General features: G+C 39.6%; 1 protein-coding gene across 12 annotated transcripts in view; it reads left to right on the forward strand.

The window, feature by feature from the left end:
* Positions 1–22,662, forward strand: part of RBPMS (RNA binding protein, mRNA processing factor) — a 164,170-nt gene that overhangs the window by 53,359 nt on the left and 88,149 nt on the right. For 11 of the 12 annotated variants that reach the window (XM_071212631.1, XM_071212632.1, XM_071212633.1 and 8 more), the window contains exons 2-4: positions 18,179–18,256; positions 20,969–21,007; positions 22,487–22,549. In XM_071212631.1, the coding sequence (XP_071068732.1) occupies positions 18,179–18,256; positions 20,969–21,007; positions 22,487–22,549 (180 nt within the window). The remainder of the gene's footprint in view (positions 1–18,178; positions 18,257–20,968; positions 21,008–22,486; positions 22,550–22,662) is intronic. The other variant, XM_071212630.1, reaches the window with a different exon arrangement.

Genomic DNA, 22,662 nt, shown 5'->3' on the forward strand with positions numbered 1-22,662 from the left:
GTGTTCCTCCAACCAGGCCGGGACTTCAGTCCTGAGTCCTAACCAGGACTCAGTGACACTCGAATGGGTGTCATCACACAAAATATCACAGAGCTGCACCAATTATTAAAACATAACTGGAATTCTAAAAGCTGGTACAGTTTTCTGTAACCGCACACGTTAATGTAGCAGTTACTCATTTGTTGTGTTGGGGTTTGCTTCCCATTGCCTGAAAGCCATGAAAATAATTTTTTAAAAAAACCAAAAGAGAGCCTTTCATTTAACAAGTAGAGAAGCTTTTGGAATAATACCAGCTGATGAAAGGCAGGAGTACAAGAAATATTCTCATCCCCTGGTCTTGCACAGCCCCCTGAGCGCCACACATGGCCTGTTTTCTTTTTCACAACTGGCTCCGTAGTAGAAATAGGCATCTCACAGGCCTGGGCTCCTGAGGTCCTTGCACTCACACCTGCCATTCTGGTACCCTAGGAATCTGTGGATATGATATCTCTGCCATACCTCCCCAAGCTCTTATCTCTGAATCATGTCCTGTGACTGGCTGTTCTTTTATAATAAACTTCACCTATGAAGTCATGTATATCGGGTATTACTCTGGCTGTTACCACAAGGTCTGTCTCATATGGGGCTTTGTTTATTAGACAAGACCGAGATGTTTTACATTCTTTAGTTGGTGTTTGGATGTAGGTCGCATGAAGGTTGTCTGTCAAGCAAAAGAAGAATGCTTTGCATAGGAACCGAGCTGAGATTTTTATAGATATGGATTCTTACCCCCTCCCCACCAGCAGGTCTCTTTGGAAGTCACTCACATTATTTCAGGCTCTCTAGAAGTGTGAATTAGGCTGGTGTCTTTTTCAGGGAAACTGCCATTTTACTGATGCCTCCCAGTAGGAAACAGTCTATTGGTGATGGATGTCCTGCTAAGAATAGAGAACAAGTGAGAAACTGGAGATTTCTGCACAGGCTTTGGGTGCTCATCTTATTTATGGAGACATTTAGCCCATTTGTTTTGTTTTGTGTTTGTGTGTAGGGAGGCATTTAATCATTAATTTCACAAGTCTTTGTCATCTTCCTGGAATGCAGAACAGGCAACAATGAGATGCATTACTTAAGGAATTGTCGTTAGCCTGGAACCACTATATAATGGTTGGCTCTGTGTTTCTTTTCCATCATTACTTTAATCGAAGTATGATTTCAAGCATTCTCCGGGGAAGATGTCATCCATAGATGGCCATTTCTAGGGGGAAAGCAGCAGTCAGAGGGTCATTAGTTCTGAAATACAGGACTCATAATTCCCTGTCATGTGCTTTTTCTTTTTCCACCATACCACTCTGCCTTCCTCCTTTGAGAGACGCCTCAACAAGACTGCATTTGTCTTTCCAAGTGGTCCTTGGAACTAGAGACTTAAATATGAAGAGAAGGCAGTGATCAGCAATGTATTTTACAGTCATGGGTGCTTGGTTACTAAGAAAAACATGGATGTGACTGATGGCTGTTCATCTCTGTTCAGAGGTGACCAGGAACAAGGACCGGTCATGGCCAGCAGGTGGGAGTGCAGGAAGGATTGCATAGTTTGTGTTTGATGTGTAGAGAGGATGGTAGTGGGTATTACTATTTACAGAGAAGGCATCAAACTGTAATAAACAAAATGCTGTTACGGGGAGAAGAGATGCGGTTAAGCACTGGCATTTTATCCAGGCACCAAGGGAACATGATCACTGTAGCTAGACTCAGTAACACCCCCTCCTCCACTTCCCAAATGAATTTATCCTCCCCTCCCCCCCATTAGTGCCTAGGGATGATCCTTCTTCCCTTTGCTTTGGTCCAGTTTCTGTGTTTCTCTCATTTTTGACCTCTGTAGTGATGCCTGGGTTGGGAAAGTGTATCACATGATCCTTTTGCCTCACAGTCCAGCCAATCAATGGGATGTTTGTAGTGTTCTCCGCCACAGGGCAGATACCAATGCAGCTTGTTGAATAAAGAAATCAAATCTTCTATTATAGCAGAGAATGTGGAAGGCTGACTGCTGGCATATGTGTCTGTCTTTATGTCATTTGAGGTATACTTGTGCTATTGGTCTGCAGCCTCCTTTCCGTACTGATTATCTGCTAATTCAAAACTATTCAACATCTTTTCTTCAGTTTTCCTTCCTAAGATGTTGAGCTAGTGAGAGTTCTTCAGAGAAACAGAGGCAATAGGTTGTATGTGTTTTTGCATGTGAGTATGATTATTTTAAGGCATTAACTCATGCTTACTGGTGGCAAGTCCAAAATTCTCAAGGCAGGCTGGTAGCCTGAAAACTCAGGCAGGATTTTATGCCATAGTCTTGAGACAGAATTTCTTCTTCTATGGGAATCCTCAGTTTTTTCCCTTAATACCTTCAACTGACTGGATGGGGCCCACTCATTACTGAATGTATTCTCCTTAAAGTCAAACTACCTTACAGCAACACAGATGTGTATTTGATTAAATAATTGGGAATGATAGCCTAGCCACGTTGATGTGTAAGACTAACCATCACAGGTGTCAGTCTGCTAACTTTTAGAACAAATCGTGGATTTCTTAATAGGTTTCTCATATATTGCCTTGAAGTATGGTTACTTGACACAGATATCTTCTCTTCCCTGCCCTGTAAACTCTTCAAGAAGAGATACTAAACTTTAGTCAACCTTGTGGCCTCTGCAGCCGTGATCTTGGCATGTGTTCTGTGGGCTGCCTGCATCAGTACCATTTAAAGTCCTGGTTAAAAATGCAGATTCCAGGGGCCAGGTTTACTTAATTAGAATATTCAGGAATGGAGACCAAGAATCTTCATTTACAACAGCCATCCTGTCCTACACAGAATCCGTGCATTAAAGTTTGAACAACCCGTTACTTGAGAACGTTTCTTGTATGGTCTGTGGACCTGGCAGTTAGTTAGTTATGCAGAATCTCAGGCTGTACATTAGACCTGTTGAATCAAAATCTACATTTTAACAAGATTCTGTATGATATTGTGCACACTCAAGTTTGAGACGTATGGCCTTAGAGCTCCTTAAAGTAAAGTAGTACACTCTAAATGAATAAGATTAATAATTAATAATTACCTATTGGTATTACTTCATAGTTGCTTGTTGGTTCATTGATCTGCTTTTCAGATATTCTACCTTACTTAAAAAAAGCCCACAAACCTTTTGCTTCTAAGAAATTGAAGAAGTGTCTAAGCAGAAGCGTTCTCTTTTTCCATTATGTCCCATGACGAGCAGTAGTGAAAGTTCACGCTGCCACTCGTTTAAGCACAGATTTAGGGATTTCCTCCTAAATAACGGCAGAAGGACCTGAGAACATGCAAATGCAAATCTGTTTCTCAGACGGAAGCGCCTAGTTATTCTCTGCTTTTGTGAGATCCACGCTGTGAGATCCTGAGAGCTGTCTGTCCTGATCCTCACGGTTACCGCAGCAGTCCCTGTGACACTTGCAGTGAGGAGCTCTCGAGGGCTCCACCCCCTCTGTGAGTGGGTGTAGTTGAATGTTTGTATCTTCTCTTAAAACTAGAAGACCTTCCTCTGGGTTTGGGAATGTGTTATTATCAGTGTTTCCTAACCGTGCCTGGTTAGGAAAATCATCTGTACTACTCGTTGAAGATCCAGGCTCCTAAGCTTCATCCCCAGACCACTGCATCAGAATTTCTGGGAGAGTCTCAGCCATCTGTTTTTTCACAGGCATCCTGGAAATTCTTGCCATCAGGCATGTTTGAGAAATACCGAGTTATGTGATCTTCCCAGGGTAGATTACCTGTCTCATTTTGAGTTTTGAAGCTCATAATGTCATCCCCTTTGTTTTCTTAAATATGTGTTGCCCCAAGAGCAGTGAAGAGATGATTCAGGACTCCAAGGTTTGTATTGAAAATCAGAAATGATATAAATGTCTACTGAATCAAGTTGTTTATCGGGACTTAAAAGCACTTGATCAGTGATTAATACTTCTTATATCCCTTTGAAAACGTTGCAAAGATGGCAAGAGTTATGATGTCCATTATATGCATGGAGGAAACAAGATCTAAGATAAGATTAGTGAAATGATCAAACAGCGTAACAGCATGGGAGTCCTGAGAGGATGTGAGAGTGTCTAGGGAGTGATGGAGTGATGAAGAAGGGGTAAATAAATGATTTGCCTTCTCTTGGGCCTGAATTCCTTATCTTCTGATTTAATTGTTGACTATTCTTTAACCTCAGAGATAGGCACTATTATTATTATTTAGAGATGAATTATGCTTCATTTTCTTTATAATTAAAATAGTTCATGTGCTATCCTTTTTGGTCTTTGTAGAAGGAAGCTCGTTCTTGGAAAGACAATTTAGGATTAGAGTAATCATTGTGTCTTGGGCATTAAGACAAAAGGTGAATTATTAAACACTTTAGGGTCCTCTCTTAGAGATCACTGGATGTATTATTTATGTGTTAATTGTGATTAAATTAAGCAGTATTGCCAAATTTGGATCTCAAATTCTTGTTCTTTAAAAATCATTTTGTGGGTTTAAATACTTAATTTTTTTCGGTGGATAGATAGAAAAGGAGTCTTTTCTGCTTACAATTAAAATCTACACCATTCCTTTGAGGCATTTTAAATACTAAACAGTTGTAGCTTTCTTCAACTAAGTATAAATGTCAGATGCACAAGGAAACTCAAAATCCTTATTCAAAGTTATAATGATAGGTGAGTAAGATAAGGTGCTTGCTCCCAAGGAATTTACAGTTTAATTGGAAAGGTCTTAACTCAAGCCTAGGAAACAATTAGAGACTAGAATAAGACCTATGACTGTCTGTGGTACAAATAATGCCGCGGGAGTTTAGAAGACAGGAGAAAGAGTGAATCGGTGCATGTTGGGAAAGGTTCTTCCTCAGGGAAGGACACTTGATTTGGGCTTCTAAGGTTCATTAAAATTTGGACATGTAGTAGCGAGAGAAGAGAACCTTCCAGAGAAGTTCAGAAAAATTCTAAAAGTAAAGGCAGAAATGAGCGGGGTGTGTGGTGTTAAGACCATCCAGTAGACCCCAGGGAAGTAATATTACAGAAGAGGAGGGAGGCATGAGGAGGCACGATTTGAAAGCCAGAGGCTTAGGAATTTTATTTTGATGTAGTTGGAAGAAATAAACACATCAACAGTGCTGATTGTGAGGTTACAAAAACAGTAATTTTATTGTGTGTGTTTTAAATGCATCTGCAAAACCAGATGTGTGTGTGTGCGTGTGTACATCTTTATTCTGGGTTCCCTCCCCCTCCCCCAATCTTTGAGCCATAGTGTGACATTGCAAATAAAATGCAAATTTTCTGATGAATGCTATTCTGTCTGGCACAGATTTAGGCATTTTGAGGAAAAATGACGCTTGTGCTACCCTTCCAGGGTTATCTCAGGCTTATGGGCCAGTTGGCCAAGTCCTGCTTACACCTGAGCAGAGTTGAAGGGATGAGGCGTAAGGTACACAGGATCAGTTTTACCTACCCTGGATCCATAGTGCCTTTGACATAATTTCATTTATCAAAAAGAAATATTGCATGTGGTATTAGCCACATTAAAAAAATGAAAAACAAAAACAATTATAGTTCAAAACCTCCATATACTGTCTTTCAGGTTTCTGATGAGGTTTTATGCACAAGTATATTTAGAACATTTGGACATTCTTCCTCTAAGCTCTGAATCAGTTACATTTTAATTAAGAGCTTAGACGTGGCCATTTGGGAGAGTGATTGAAAAGCTTTGGCATAACAAAACTGCATGTCTAGGGTGTTGGTCGGATCTTTATTTGGTCATATTAGAACACAAACTCTGGCGCTGTGAGAACCATTCTGGCTGCTCACGTCTTGTCCTGTGATCTGGTCAGAGCTGAGCTGGCACATCAGACTCCAGGGAGATCAGAGAAAGGCTAAGTCACGTCCATTCTGAAAGAACCTTCTCATGCCCCCAGATTCTGACAATTTGGAGAAGTCTTTCTCAATTGGAAAAGAACAGTTGGGGAAACTGCCTGAGCTCTTGGAAATTCACAAAACAGAATGTATCAAGATGGTTTCTAGAAAAAGTACGGCAATATTTTGCCTCTGTTCTAAAAACAAATACGTTATATTACAAATTCCCTTTCACTTGTTAAACTTTGAAAAGGAATTCCAGTTTCCTGAAAGGTTGTGATGGTGGTATGAGTAATAGCATTTCAAACTGAACATTCAGTATTGCTAATGAAATACTTATGTCATCAGTGATAGGCACCCTGTGTTCAGTGCTCATGTTCTTTTCCCTTTTATAGCTGTTTTGGAAGTACCGTTTTATTATGGATAACTTTTTAAAAGTATATTTGGCTGACTGTAAAATCCTAAATTTTTAGGATTTGAGTAACTTTAGTTTAGAAAGATCTTTAGGGAGCAAAGTAGCTTAAGTGACTGGGTGCCTACTTCCCCCATGAGGTCCCAGGTTCGTTTCCCAGTGCCTCCTAAAAAGAAGACGAACAGAAAGCAGACTGCAAGCTCAAACAACAACAGGGAGGGAGAGAAATAAAGAAAATAATTTTTTTTGTTGTTAAAAAAGAACTTTAGTGTTCTTTCTACGCCTTGCTGCAGACTGTTAACAGATAGCAGTTGAGGTTTATAAAATGAATTTAACAAATTGAATAGCACTTACTGTATGTCAAGCATATTTCTAAATGCTGTACAATGCTTTTCACTTATTTAATATGCCTAACAACCCTAAGAAGAAGATTTTATTATTTCTCCCATTTTACAGATAAGGACATTGGGGCCTAGGGAAGGTAATAGTTTGTTCACTCAGCTAACAGGTTTTGGGATTCAAATCCAGGAAGTCTGGCTCCAGAGTTTGTGCGCTGAAACACTATGCTCTGCTAAAAATTGTGGCCTATTATATCACATTCTTTTATATATTATCACACAAACTGTAAGTAAATATATATAACTTAAATATACTTGTATAAATGTATAATGAAAAGTGAGACTTTATTGAGTTCTCAACGGCAAGAACCATTTATTTTTTACTGATGTCCTATGGCCCCATTATGGCTTCTCACAAAAGCCTTTCCTTCTTATAATACATTTACACGGGGAATGAAACTTAGGAGTTTAACAATTCCACATCTTCATTGATAAATAAGAAACTGAGGCTCAGAGAGGTCAGTGCTCTAGCTTTCAATGGCTAGTGTTGAATTAAAACAGGATTTAAACCACTAGGTTTAATTTAGTGAGCTTTTCCTTCCATTGTAGTCATTGAAAAGTTATACAGTGCTGTGAAAATCCAGATGAAATATCTAACGAACTTTAATTTTTATTTTCTTAAGGAGGTACAGGGAATTGAACCCAGGACCTTGTACATGGGAAACAGGTACTCAGTCACTTGAGCTACATCTGTTCCCCAACAAAACTTTAAAATTTTACCTTGCTAAATTTTTGATTGATATGAAGCATATATGATTTGTTAATTTAGGTAGTTTTGCAATCTCAAACATCACCACTGTTTTGGTTTTTTTCCTGGCATTTCAGTTGTGTCTTAGTGCTCCCAGCAGACACATCGCACTTCTAAATCATGCCAAGTATTCTAAGACTTGTGTCTCCACGTAATTACACATTTACATAAATAATGTGTACACTTAATAGTGAATTGATTCAAATGACCACCTAAATGGTTAACAGACCTAATTATAGATGGTTATAAGACTGAACGAATAAGTTTCCAGTGGAAAGGTAGTTCTTGTAGTAGTCTGGGAGAATATTAGTTGTAGCTCAAATATATTGAATGTGTTTTGAAATTGGAAATGCCTATGATTGGAAAAGCCAGGAATTATTCTACACTTAAAGATGGAAGTTTACTTTTATACTGAAAGTCTTCATTATGATCACTGATTGGGGTTTGCAATATTGTAAGCAAACTAACCAATTTGTGGATTTGAGGAAGTAGCCAACTCAAATAGGTTGTATTTTGAAATTTTATTTTTCAGTCATGGAATATTTTAAATGAAAACATATGGCTAACTCCATTTTCCTGTAGTAACAGGTTTACATTAGTAAACACATTAGTCTTTACTAATTATATCAGCTCTTAGTACTGTAGTAAGCTCATCAAGGCCCTCTTAATATAAAATGTAGCTCATATAGATATCTGTGCTCTATGGACTTCCTCGGGTCTAGTCTTAGTATTGGTATTTTATATTCTTTCTGTTGTGAGATGTATCTGGGATGAGGTATAAATATTAATCTAAGAATAATATAGCTTTTTTATTGTGCACTACAATAAAAAATAGTGATCTAACAAATCAGAAAAATTATAAATTGGTAAAACTTTAAAAAGTCAAATTTATTTCATCTTTATAAGTTTTATTATATTGAATCTGATCAATTAAAATTTACAAGAGAAAGACTTATTTCTTTGTACTCATCCACCCATATCTGGTTATTCTTAAAGTATATGGCCCTCTCTTTTATGCCTTGTACCAAGTACTGTGGCTCAATTTTTGCATTTACACATTTAGAGCACTCTGTAGATATTTACTGTGCACCTCTTGCGACATACTGGAATGCTTACCACTAAGGTAAGAACTTAAGGAGGTGCACTAACCAGGCACCAAAGAGTTTTAAGCTACATATTGGATTATTTTCTCACAACTAAATATCGGCAAGTAAACCTTTTCACAGAGCTTTCTAGTTCCCCAGTTCTTACACTTTCTCTGTTGGAACTATGTGCAGTGCATTATGGATGTTTATAAAGAATGCATTGCAAGCTGAAGTTGGCAGCGGGATCTCGTTCCTCAGATGGAGTGCCTCCAGTAATGCTATCAAAAGCAATAAATGCTTTAGAACACTGGGCTGTGCTGGGACCATAATCTGCCAGTGCCTTTTTGTTGTTGTTGTTTTCCCCAGGTACTTCAGTAAACATGAAGTCTAGGGTGGTTTTTTCCTGTATAGTTTGGGAGGGTTGGAATTCCTTTTCTTTTTAAAGCACATCTGCTTCTTGAAATAGCAAATGCCCAAATTATGCAGAAGGAGAAAGGAGAAGAAATCTTGGAATTTTGATAATATCTTTTTCATCTTTTTCTGCCTGTATTTTTTACTTTGTCAGTCCATGGAAGAGTCTGTATTGTGGGTAGCCCAGGTGATCTTTCTGACATTGAACTTTAGGGCATCTATAGGATTAAAGCTCTAAAGGCAAGAGCACATTAGGACATTAGAAGGCAGGCTGTGTTTACAACGGATTGGATTAATGTGTACATTTAAGCATCTTCCTGTTTTAGCAATGTAAGCAATATATTTGAATGAAGCCTAAGATTCCATGGGCTAACCTGGTTTGAACCATAAGTCCTCCAAAGGTTGGCTAAAGGAACTGGAGGAAACCCGTGTCTGGTGAGAGCAGGACCAGAGTTAGGAGTAAAGCTTGCTGCTTTTATAAGCCTCCTCTTGAATTCTAAGGAATTGACAGGCATAGTTTGTGCCTGACAGCATTCGGTGAGTTTCCTAATAACGAGCTGGAGTTCCTGCATGCATATACATATATGTCTAGTGTCCTGCTAGGCTAATGCAAACCCTAAAGAAATTTCTGATTTGCCTCTCTTATCCACCTCCCTTTGTGTCTGACAGCACTGAAGGGATTTCTTAATAATGAAGTAACACACTCACATTTACACACACATCTCCTTCCTATTCCTGGACAATTTCAAGTCCAAGGGATTCTCCAATTGACTCATCCTTTTAAATGTATAACAGACATGAAGAACAGCCTGGAATGGACTTTGGTCTCAAGCCGTCCTATCAAAGTGGGAAGTCCTGAGACCATCTGAATGTAAGTCAGCATTGGATTGGGCTGAGACAGGCTCCTCTGAGCGTGAATGTGAGCGGGTAGTACCCGGAGTGAACTTGCTGTCTCTTCTTCTCTTTGTCTGTTCTGAGCAGTGCTTGGCACTGCCGATAGGAGTTTTTGGAGCGTGATTCTCCTTCTTCACATGTGCCCTCATGAGTCTTCCTCTTTCCCCTAATCCTATTAGAAACTTTCTCATCAGGAAAAGGACCCTGGTTTCAACTTACAGGCTCTAGATGTAAATAATTTTGTTTATTCTACAGATAGGGTTCATATATTAAAGATCACTAACTAAGGAGGTGTATTCTGTGGGCAATTATATGACTTTTTCCTTTGGAAAGGAAAGAGTAGTTAGCCATTTAAAACTAAAGCGAGCATGGCTGCACTTTCGCTCCTGTGGTCAGCCAGTCCTTGTTGTCTGCAGTCACCTGGACTTCTGAGCCAACACATGCCTTCCAGGGCATGCCTTTAAAGGCAAGTAGGTAGCCATTGTCAGGAAGCGAGACCCTGACCACATTCTCCACCTTGAAGGAAAATGCCGACAGGAGCCTGGCCATTTCTACGGAGCTGCAACCAGAATAAATGCCTGGCAGACCATTAATGGTTGGGGTGTAATCCATTTTCATGGTGACAAAACACGAATGGAAACCTTAGTAGGCAAACAAAGCTTTATTCTGGAAATGATACGACCAGCAGTCCTTGACAGGGCTCAGTCTTGCAATTTGGAATTTCAGTTGGTGCTGCGAGAATAAGCCAATAACTGCATCCGTTTATCATTTATTTAAAGAGTAAAATAGTTTAACAAGTGTTTAAACCTTACAAGCAGGGCTTCGTGTGTTGAAACAACCTGGCTATATAGGATATGTGGGACACCCTTTAACCACTCTGTCTTTGGAACCAAATTTACATGACATCAGAGGTGGCGGTTCCTGGGGCGTTGGAGAGTTTGTGAGTCCTCGGTGTGCTTGTCTTAGTGGCCACAAAGCAGGACTGTCCTGCTCCTAAGGCCTTAACAGTCACCCATGCTTTTTTCCTTTTCCTTTTTTTAAAAAATTATGTCTCCCCACCCTTTCGTTCTTTGCATTTACCCTTGCCTTTTTGCTTACATCTTTCTTAGAGACAAATACTAACTGCCAGTGAGAATCACAATGTGAAGCAGATTACATGAATATGTAATTCTGCTAGGTCTAACTTGTCCCTGTGAAGTAAGCACAGGCAGGAAAATGAGAATATTTCTAAGGGCGGAAGTGAATAGGCGGGACCTAAGGTTTCTGTTTTCAGAGGAAGGTGATCCAGGTGGGCACCAGATCCTTCTCTTGCACCAGACATGTGCCTCCCCCAAAGTGGTAGTTTCTGCTTATAAATATTTAAATATCAAATGCATGAATATACAAAGTGAAAGTTCTCTATACTATCGCCTTCCTCCCCACTATGTTGGAAATTTGGTATGTATTTCATCCATTTTTTTTTTCTTGAGCTAGTATTCAGTTACAAAAACAAAGAATTTAACTGGAATCATTGAAAACTTTGGGTTGTTTTTTCACTTAACAATCATGAACCTAGTTCTGTGTCGTTAAGAGATGTACCTCATTTATAATTTTATTTTATTTTACTTTTTTTTTTTTTATCATTTTAAATGTGTAAGTTATTAGTGACTTTGAGCATCTTGAAAAAATCTTCGTGAATTACTAATTTGGATTTGTTGACATTGAACTTATACATAAATACATTTAAGTTATCATGCGTTTAAATGTGAATTATTTTACCAGTAACCGTATTTATGTTTATATTGATCATTCTCTTTTTGTTAATGGGTCAGTAGTCCTCAATTATTTTGTGGTCTGTTTTCTGTTTGTCATTTGGCTCTCTCTATATTTCAATCTTCTTGTTTTTCCATTTTTCACCCTTGATTCTGAATTTTTTTTTCTCATTTCTATTTTTTCTGCTCAAGTTTCTGTCTCATAATGCTAATCCATTTTGCCTTTTTGTCATATATGAGTGTCATTTGTTGTGGTTACTGTGGTAATATGACTGGGATTGGGCAGTGTGTTTGTTCTGTTTGAGCTGTTGACAAGCAAACACTTGTCCCCCATGAATACACAGTGTTCTGTAGATTTCTGAAACCAGTCAGCAGGTACTTACGTGTACACACTTCTCTGTGCTCAGGACCAAGCTACACACTACAAAGAAGGGCCATTCCAAAATGATTGAGACATGCAGGCACATTTGAAAGCTTCTCTTGGCATCTACATTTGTACGTTTAAAAATGTGGGTAAGTGGAGTAGGTGAACTCAGACACACCCCAGTGGGTTTTACCCATCCAGTGTCTCAGATGAGTGATTATTCACAGCTACTCATGAGTCGTTAGAAAGTAAGAAACTGCCTTTCCCATTCCGGTGAATTTAAGAGGAACCTTAAAAGTCAGCTCAGAGCAACTAGCAGTGATCCTTAAGTCCATTTCTAAACAACTAAAACTGAGACAGAAACTGTCCACCAACATTTGACCCTGCTGTTTACCGGCTCGGGTCACAGACTGAAATACGAGTGAGGTTATTCTCTAATATGTACTGAAGTTTTCATTGGCCTCTTGGTTTTTACTTTCATGCCTAGATTACCTACAAAATAAAGGTGTGTTCTTCATTGAAGATAGGGCTCTTCCAGTCAAGGCCTGCCTTTTGACTCTTCTATCCAGGAGGCTCAAGCCTGGCACAGGGACTTTTCTGACTGAATTGGAGTTTAACTCGAAAGTCAGTTCCTGATGCTGGCTTGTCTTTCCTGGCTGACGCTGGCAATGCCATTTAAGGACATGTGGCCAGTTTTATCCAAAATGTCACTGTGGCCTCTGCAGGAATATATAGATATTTTTAATTGTCTTTTTTTTTTTAACTGCAGGAATGTTAGATAATGGCTGATCCAAGGAGGCGCTTGCTCGTACTGTCCAGCAAAGGATGATTTCTACTAGCATTTATTTTTTTTAGTCCTGTTGGGGCAAAAATGAAGTTGGAGGCGCAACCACAGAATCCATTAGAGTCCCTTTGGAATAGAGCTGTCAGCAGCTTCATCTCTTGGACTTCTGTGAAGCATGTTGTGTCCTTGACAGGGAAATGTGTTTCCCCATGTGTCTGATAAAGTACACATCAGTGGATGCTAAAGGCGTAGTGCCAGGCACATCTGTGTCTGTAGATACTTCTGGAAATGAAGGGCTGCTGTGGGTCATGGTTTGACCTGCTGCAAACTTAGTGTGTCATCATTTATTTGTTCTTGGGAGGGGGGAGCAATTTGTGATGAATATTTGATTATAGATTTGCATGCATCTGTAATTTCAGCATACTCTTTGGGTTCTAATTGGTTGCTTTGTGAATTTGCTAAGCTTTCTCTTATCACACAAGATTGTTTTCAAATGGTTTACCTTCATTGACAGTAAGCTCCGGGCAATCAAGGTTCATATCTTGTCTTTGTGATTTCCACAGGTTTAGCAAAACCGAAGCAGGTGAAACCCAGAAGCACTTTGTATTTAATGGCTCAGATAAAAAGTATAGTGAAGAGTAGAAAACCGAAAATCAGTTTTCAAGTATCCACAGGGTTTGAGTCCTCAGTCACCATGGGAAAGCATGAATTGGATCCATTCATTATCCTGGATTTTTTTAAAAAACTTTTTATCTTGAAATACTCTCAAACTCACAGGACAGTTAAAAAATAATACAAACCCCATACAAAATAGTCCTATTCCCTCAGATACCTAGATCCACCAAATTTAACATTATGCAGGTTTACCATATCATTTTTTCTAACTCTCCATATACCTATCAATCTGTCCTCCTATTTGTCTATCAATCCATTTTCTGAACACTTGAGTGTAGATTGTATATACATTGTGCTCCTTAAATACTTAACACTGCCATATCCATTTCCTAAGATCCAGTATATTCACTTATGTAACCTTTAACCCTAAAGCTATCAAGCTCAAGAAATTTAATATTGGTATAAAGCTTATAGTCTATATTCCAGTTTTTTCATATGTTCCCATAATAATCTTTTTAGACTTTTCTTTTTTTAGATGTTATGGAGGATCATGTATTACATTTAACTATCATGGTCTATGTAGTAGATATTTCTTTTTCGATTATGGGAATATATATATACAAAATAAATTCCCATCTTAACCACTCCTAAGCATACCATGCAGTGGAATTAATCAGTTATAATATTGCAGTACCTTCACCACCTTTAAATAATAAAAATTTTGAAACTCCCCAAACAGAAACCCTCACCCATTATGTATTAACTCCTTACTTCCCCTGGCATTTGACCCTGGCTTCTTGCACCCATAATTTCTGTCTCTGTGAACTTACATATTCTCTGATATTTTCTTTGCAGTTGCCATGGGATTTAAATTTAACATCCTAAATCAGTAACCATCTTGTTTGCTTTGATACCAACTTAACATCAGTAGTGTATACAGGCGGAGTAGTGTATACAAGTGGAGCTCAGTGATTGAGCCCCTGCTTTGCATGTAAGAGGTCCATTTCAAACCCCAGTACCTCTTTAAAAAAATAATGTATACACACTATCCTCCTCCACCCCTCCACCCCTCACTTCATGTAGTTATTTTTCCCACAAATTCATGTTATACACTATGATTCCAAAACCATTACGTGACTGATACAGCACTACATTTTTATCCATCTTCCTTTTAGATCCTATAGAATATAAGAAGTGGCATTACAAACCAAAATCATACTGGCATTTGTATTTACACCGTCACTACCCTTCCCAGAGACCTGTATTCCTTCATGCAGTTTCTATTTTCTAGTGTCCTTTCCTTTCTCGTATGTCTGGCCTAGTGATAAAGAACTCCTTCAATTTTTGTTTGTCTGGGAAATATTTATCTCCCAGTTTTGAAAGGCAGTTTTGCCAGAGATAGAATTGTGGGGTGACAAGTTTTTGCTCTCGGCACTTTACATTGGGTTGCCCCACTGCCTTCTTGCGTCCTTTGCTTCCCGTAAGAAATGGGCACTTAATCTTACGGAGGATTCCTTATACACGACACGCTGCTTCTCGCACGGCTTTTAGCATTCTCCATCTTTGGCATTCAACAGTTTGGATGTCGCATTGAGTGGTGTGGGTCTGTTTGGGTTTATCCTGTTTGGAGTTCGTTGTGCATCTTGCTTGTATTTATTAATGTCTTTCATTAACTTTGGGAAGTTTTCAGCCATTATTTCTTTGAATATTCTCCCTGCCCCTGTTTTTTTTCTTCTGGGATTCCCATAAGGTGTACCTTGGTACACTTGGTGATATCCCACAGGTTCAGGCTCTGATCACTTAACTTCTTTCTGCTGCTGAGACAGGTTAATTTCCATGGTCTTATCTTCAGGTTCATTGATTCTTCTGCCAGCTCTAATCTGCTGTAGAACCTCCCCAGGAATTTTTAATTTCTCTTACTGTGATCTTCAGTCCTGTTTGGTTCCTTTTCATAATTTCCATCTCTGTTGATCATTTCTTTGTGTTCATCTGTTGTTTTCCTGATTTCCTTTAGTTCTTTGTCCATATTTTCCATTAGATCTTTGAGCACATTATTAAAAGTCTTTGTCTGGCATGTCTCAGGTCTGGTGCTCTTTGATAGTTTCTCAGGCTTTATTTTCCTTTGCACCATTGCTTCTTGTTTCTTTGTACGCTTTATAATCTTTTTGTTGAAAGCTAGATATTTTTATATTCTCATATGCTATCACTGGAGCAGACATGGTCGAATCAAAACCCTAAATTTGATTTAATAAAGTAAAGGTGAAACCTCTTAATGCAGTCAAAGGGGTATCACACCCAGGGCAACAGACCAGTTTACAAACATAATGTCTTTTTTTGGAATTCATAAATAATATCAAACTGCCACAGTGTTGAAATGGACAAATAGGTCAGTGGAACCGAATAGACAGTCCAGAAACGGACCCTCATACATGTTGACAACTGATTTTTTTAAAAAAGCAATACAGTACAAAGAACTGTTTTCAACAAATGGTGATGCAACAGTTGGATATCCATTTGCAAAAAAAAAAAGAACTTGGATCCATTTCTAGTACCATTTACAAAAACTAAATCAAATGCTGAATTTTCTGTAAATTCGAAACTTCTCTAATAAAAAATAAATAAAACTTAAGAAAAGAGAAAGGCAAAGACCAAAACTTAAAATGGGTCATAAACCTAAATGTAAAGTCTGAAACTCTTAAGACTTACATAAGAAAATAGTAGAAAATCTCTGCAACTTCTTATTAGCCAAATATTTCTTAGATAAGACACCAGAAGGATAACCATAAAAGAAAAAATGATAAATTCGACTTCATTATACGTGAAACCTTCTTTCTTTAAGCAACACTGTTAGGCAAATGAAAACCCAAGGCACAGACTGGGGGGAAATATTTGAAAGCATATGAAAAGATGCTCACCATCATTAGTTATTAGAAAGATGCACATTAAAACCACCACATGATGCCACTGTATACTATTAGAATGGCTGAAATTTAAATGACCGCGTATACCAAGTGTTAATGTGGACGTAGAGGAAATAAAACTCCTCTTCGATACTATTGATGGGAAAGGAAATTGGTACAGCAAATTTTGAAAAGTTTGGCAATTTCTTAAAAAGGTAATCAAACACCTTTCTACCAAATAATCCAGTCGTTCCACTGCTAGGGATTTATCTAAGAAAAAAGAAAGAAAACTTCCATATCAAGAATTGTACTTAGATGTTCATAGCTGTTTTATCTGTAAAAGCCCAAAACGAAAAACAACCTTAATATCCACCAATAGGTGAATGGATAAACAAAACTAGTGCATCCATCCAACAGCAAACAACTCAGAAATAGAAAGGAATGGACCCTTAATACATGCGATAACACGGATAAATTTCAAAATAAAACAGATTCGTCATTGCCTGGGGATGGGGGTGGAGGAAGGATTAACCCGGCAAGGGGAAACTTTTGGATGTGATGGATGTGGTGTTATCTTGGCTCTTGTGGTGGTTATACGTATGTCAAAACTTATAAAATTGTATGCTTTCAAGATGTGTAGTTTATTATGTATCAGCTATATACCTCAGTAAATACATAAAAATAAATATAAACACATAAATAAGGTATTCCGAATTCTGGGGCTGTTTGTCCTTATAGTGTTTATTACATACCTGCATGCAAATTGCGTGACATTTTACCATGTTTTATGCTGGGTCAATAAAAGGATGTTAGTTGGTGATTTGGGCTTTTATGCAATCAGAATCAATGGGTAGTTTTAGAGAAAACCTCCTTCTTTCCCACTGAGGAGGAAAGTCTCCCATATTTAGACATGGTTAACGATTAAGCATTGACATTTTCTTTAAATTCAACATAATTTCTAACAAGGACCTCGCTCATGTCGTGCCATCCTGAGTAGAGAAGAAGAGAAATAGAAAGTGTGGTGATGATAATTCCATGGTTAAGTCTTGCCTGTTGAATCAAGAGCAAATTCCTGAGCCACGTGTACCGTTTGGGCTCGTCCTTCCCCAGCTTCTCTACAGGAGACCCATACCCCAGCCAATTGCCTAGCTCCATCCTCCCCCAGAATGGGCTGTGCTGTCCCACTCACTGCCTTGGTCACCTTCTCTCTTTGTCTGGTAAAATTCTCCACGTCCTTTAAGTTACCATTCAGATGCCAGCATGCTTTCTCTGATCCTACCAGGTGAAAGTGTGCCATCTCTCTTCTGTATTTTAGTAGATGCTGAGCACATGGTTTGTGCCCTATGCCTTGCACTATAATTGTGCCTTGAATGGCTTTTATCAGTAGCACCAGTCAGGTGCCTTGCTCAGAGTAGGCACACAGGAGGCTGTGCTATAGAACACAATGGGAACACCAATCAGTAAATTCAGAGTTACGCCCTTTAACTACTATTTAGATTCATTTGAGTTGTTCACTGTACTTTTTATACATTTATTTTAAAAACCATTGTAATTTTTAATGCCAGCAAGAAGTAGGATAAAACAAAAATTATTTCAATTTTATTTTTGAAACATGTTTTACAGTCATATGATTAAAGTAAAACGGCAGATTCACAGTCTTAATTACATGTTTAGAGTTGGGCAATGGCTAGTTGGAAAAGGGGTAGCCAGTTCATGACTTTAAGTTAGTTAGAAGTAAATTCATTCTGAATAATCCATATAGAAGTACTCAAGAATTGGTTTAAGGACACCTTAACATGGGAGTGATTATTGTGTCGTGGAAAGAGCATGAATTGGGTAGGATTTATGGGTTATTTGAACAAAGGAAATTTCAGCTGAGCGTTATTCTTCAGATTGCGACTCGCTTGACCACATCTCTCCACTTTTCTTTTTCCAGGTCCGGACCCTGTTTGTCAGTGGTCTCCCTCTGGATATCAAACCTCGGGAGCTCTATCTGCTTTTCAGACCATTTAAGGTAATTGGCTTTCAGAAATTGTAAAATAAAACCAAAAATCTGAGTATCAAATGCTTTATGGGTATTTTGGGGGGAAGAAATAAAATGTTTGAGAAAGCACAGTGTGAAGGGATTTTTTCAAATTATCAGTGAGTGAAGGAGGCCACAGCACCTCAGTTCTAACGCACTCTCATCTCACTGCCACTGCCTTTTGTCCTCTAACACCTGTTCCCAGCTGTCTGGGTTCCACTTAGAACATCCTTAGTGTCCTCCTGATGTGTATGCTCCAGTGGGGGCCCAGATCACCAAAAAGATTATAAATTACTTATTACATATTTATTACATATTTGTATATCAAGTACAATAGTGTAAGTCAAGCCCTACACCTTAGAATCTTCCTTATTAGTCCAAATAGTGCCATTAACCATTCTGTGGAAAAAGAATGAATTAAGTAGGCTTTTATGAACTGGCCTAAGTACCAATCATAATACTAACAAAATTTTAGGCAATAGCTTGGTATTACGGGTTTATTGGTGTTTGGTGAAATATTTAGTGCATTGTGACTTTGGGGAAAAAATCACTTTAGAGTCACTTAGTGTTGCTGGGATTGAAAATTTAATAGGAAGTGGAAGTAAAGCTGAAGTAACCATGCCCTTGGAGAAGCTTTTGTGAACCTTTGGAGCATTGGAGAAGCTGGGCCTGGGCTCCCAAGGAGAGGAGCTGCACGGCGTGCAGAGCTCCTTTGCAGCGTCCAGGCGCGGTGCGCTGGTCGGCACGGGCGTGGCAGCAGCAGGCCTGGCAGCGCCTCCACTTGCCACGCTTAGCATGAGGGGTGGGCCACGCTGACCTGTGGCAGGGCCCTCCCGGCGGGTGCAGCGCCCAGCCAGAGGCAGGCTGGGGTGGGAGACTTGCCCCAGCGCCTCAGAGCAGGGCTTCTTAACCTTTTTGCTTCCACGGATCCTTCCTAAGTCTGCACTACGCTGTGTATTCTTTGATAAATATATCATACCTGTCAATACGTTTTGTTTTGTTTTGTTTTTAATTTCAAATCTCACAGACCCCTTGTTAAGAGGGAGGAGCTATAACAGCTCAAGACACCTGGGCTGGCGAGGAGGGGAGTTGAGGGAAGCAGTGGCTCACGTGCCGAGAAGGCACCATGTCAGTGCCCAGAACTCCACTCCAAGAGCCGTCGCCTCATGCAGCAGGAACCCAGAAAGTGTGGACATCGATTAGCTGAGAGGAAGCAGGAAAGAAAGAGAAGGGGGTGTGAAGAGAGTGCCAACTCTATAGAATTCCCTGAGTTTCTTCTGCAGGCTAGCGGTTTTTCCGAGCCATCGTTTTGCAGGTGATGATAGCCTAACAGGAACACGGCTACGTCCTGTAAGTAGAGAGAGATTCAGTCAGACATTGAATGGTCTCATTTAACTCTCATCCCCATCCTTTCTAATAGATGAGGGAAATGAAACTTGGAGCAGTTGAATAACTTTTGCTCAAGGTGACACACATAATAAATGGCAGGTGCAGAATTCAAGCCCAGGCAATTTGACTCTGCTGTCCCTTTTCTGAATTGTGCTGTCTTGCTTCTCTGTTTGTGGCTTGAGAACTAATATATCCCGATCGTTCTTATTCTGCGGTGCTTCACTTGAGTGAAATATCCATTTGTCCTTTGCTTCTGAGACTCTGGGGCATTGAAACCTCCAGGGTTTTCAGAAGACAGTACCTCGAAAGAGGAGAGGCAGGCTGTGAATCATGGCCTCTCAGAAGATCTCAAGGCCCAGGGGTAAAATGTTTACAGTAGCTGATTGGCAGGATGGTTCTCTGCTGGGAAGATAGGAAGATGAATCAGGCCCAGCGTCCTGCTTGGAATCCCAGAGCTCAAGTCAGGACCCTTGACATGCCACCTAATAACCCTCTTTTAATTGAAGTCCCCGGAGGCTGGCCCTAGTCTACAAATCTGCCTCCGCTGATATGTGCAGTGGTCAGTCATGTCAAGTGGTGTTTTCCCCTCTTGTGTCGTCCATCAGTGCAAGCCACCAGCCACTGATTACTTTCAGAAATAAACACACTTTTTATCCCTATCCTAAGGAGCCTGGAGTGGTGAAGGGGGGAGTGGAAAGAATGTTACCCTCTTCCTACTCCTGCTAAAAACCTAGCAGGCGTAGGGGATTTTTGTATATCCCAGTCAGGATACCCACATGAAAACTGGCTGCTTCAATAAGTAAACAAAGTAATTCACAAAATTCAGTGTCATTGCCTGCCTAACTTCCCCTAGCAGTTTTTATTCCATTCCCCTAGCAGCTTTGAAATTTTGATTAAATTCTATCAGGTACATAAGTAATGTTTCATTGTTGTTATGTTACAGCAAATGCATGACCAAGTCATCCCGTGCTCTGACCTTCCCATCCTTGTTAAATTTACTCCCTTTCTTCTCCTAGCTCTTCTCTAGAGTAAGAAAATAGCAAAGGTCTGCAGTTGACAGAGACACTCCTTGTATTCTATGTTGCATAATTTCATTTTCAACAAGTATAAGAAATAGAAATGTGTGCATTTCAGGGCTTGGTTTCTTTTCAGGCCCCAAGTATGCACAAATGCTTGCTTTCCCTAACAGACATTTGTGAGAAGAGTTAAGTAGGTACTCATGAACAGACTTGTTTTTTCTTGCACAAGATGCTATTGCAATTGCTTTGTTGTTGTTGTTGTTGTTGGCTAAACTTGTTCCTTCTTTATTTTCAGGGCTATGAGGGTTCTCTCATAAAGCTCACATCTAAGCAGGTAAGAATTTTAGATTTGTGTATAAATGATTACCTGTACAATAAGTTTGAATTGACTTTCTAATGATCGTTACTGGGACCCAGCATTCTCTCCCCGCCCCAACATTCTTTTTTATTCCCCTTAAGATTTGATTGTTTTCTTGTTACTTTAAAATGAAGGGTGAGGGAGTAGATATAGCTCAAATGGTTGAATACCTGCTTCCCATGTACGAGGTCCCATGTTCAATCTCCTTTACCTCCTAAAAAAAAAAAAAAAAACAACTCTCATTAGGGAGCAGGTGTAGCTCAGTGGTTGAGCACCTGCTTCCCATGTGCAAGGTCCTGGGTTCAATTCCCAGTTCCTCCTAAAAGAAAAAAAAAAAATGAAGGGTGAGATTGGTTAGGGATGGACATAGGAAAATGATTCATAATTCCATAGTCTCCAGCAAGAATGTCTGGGATTTCCCCAAGGAAGATAAGCACAATGCATCCAGCTCTCAACCAGATTGAAAAGTCAGGTTTAATTGTGATTGAGCTATATAGTCAAAGAAAATGATGACTGAATTATCTAAATCCACTTTTCCCCCCTCCCCCAACTTTTCTTGTTTCTTTTTATAAGTGAAACAGGCAAGCTTTAATAATCAGTATGAGTATCAGATGGTGAAGAATCTTGCTCTCTCAACCTCTAATAGCCATGAGCAGAATCCCAAGTCTAGAATGGAGCGTGAAAGGTGTGGAACGGAGGTGGTAATCAGTGACTCTAGTAATTCCTGCTAGCTTCTTGAAGACTGTTAGCTATATGCTTTAAAGAACAAACAAACAACCTGGACACCCAGCATGCTCACTGCTTAATCGCTCTTCATCTTTCAGTAAAGTATTCTTTGGTTCATCAGGAGCAAGCTACATTGCAAGCACTCTTCTGGACTGAAAGATGTTGATCCAAAGGGATTATCACCTCTCTTTTCCTGCAACAGTGTGGTCACATGTCCAGTTGCTTGAACCCAGGGCCCTTTAAGGCCTCCCTTGGGATTTGAGATGGAACTCTTCACTTTGTAACTCAGGGAGAGGACAGGGCTTACATCATTACATCATTGTACTCCTTGCCCTTACAGTGTACCAAAAGGTGACTTGGTTTTCTTTCCATTTTAAAAGATGAAGAAACTGAGGTATAGTGGATTTGATTTAGGAAAGAAGAGCCTCTCTGACCCAAGTTTTCCTTTCTCCCCTTATTCACTGCTGCTCACCTTTCAAACCCTTCTAGATTTTATTTTTACGACTCTCTAAATCCCCAGCTGTGCCCTTGAAGACCCACCCTCCCGAGCCCCTTGATTGATGTTAGAAATGTGGCTGAGCCTCTGTGTCATGATTCTGGGCTGCCTCTCGTTTCTACCAGTTGCCTGTGGTCATTTCCTTATCCTAACTCCTCTGTCTGGCATCACCCTTGGCCCAGGAAAATGGGCATCCCTGATTTTTCCCTTCATATTTCTCTTTATTTTCTCAGCCCGTAGGTTTTGTCAGTTTTGACAGTCGCTCAGAAGCAGAAGCTGCAAAGAATGCTTTGAATGTAAGTACAAATGACGTCGTCTTCGGGGATGTCCTTAGGAGGTGATAAGAAGTAACGAAACCTCTTTGGGCAGGAAATCAAATGGAAGGAACATGAGTGCTCAACCTAATGGG

This window comes from Dasypus novemcinctus, chromosome 29, assembly GCF_030445035.2.
Source record: "Dasypus novemcinctus isolate mDasNov1 chromosome 29, mDasNov1.1.hap2, whole genome shotgun sequence".
Lineage (NCBI taxonomy): Eukaryota > Metazoa > Chordata > Mammalia > Cingulata > Dasypodidae > Dasypus > Dasypus novemcinctus.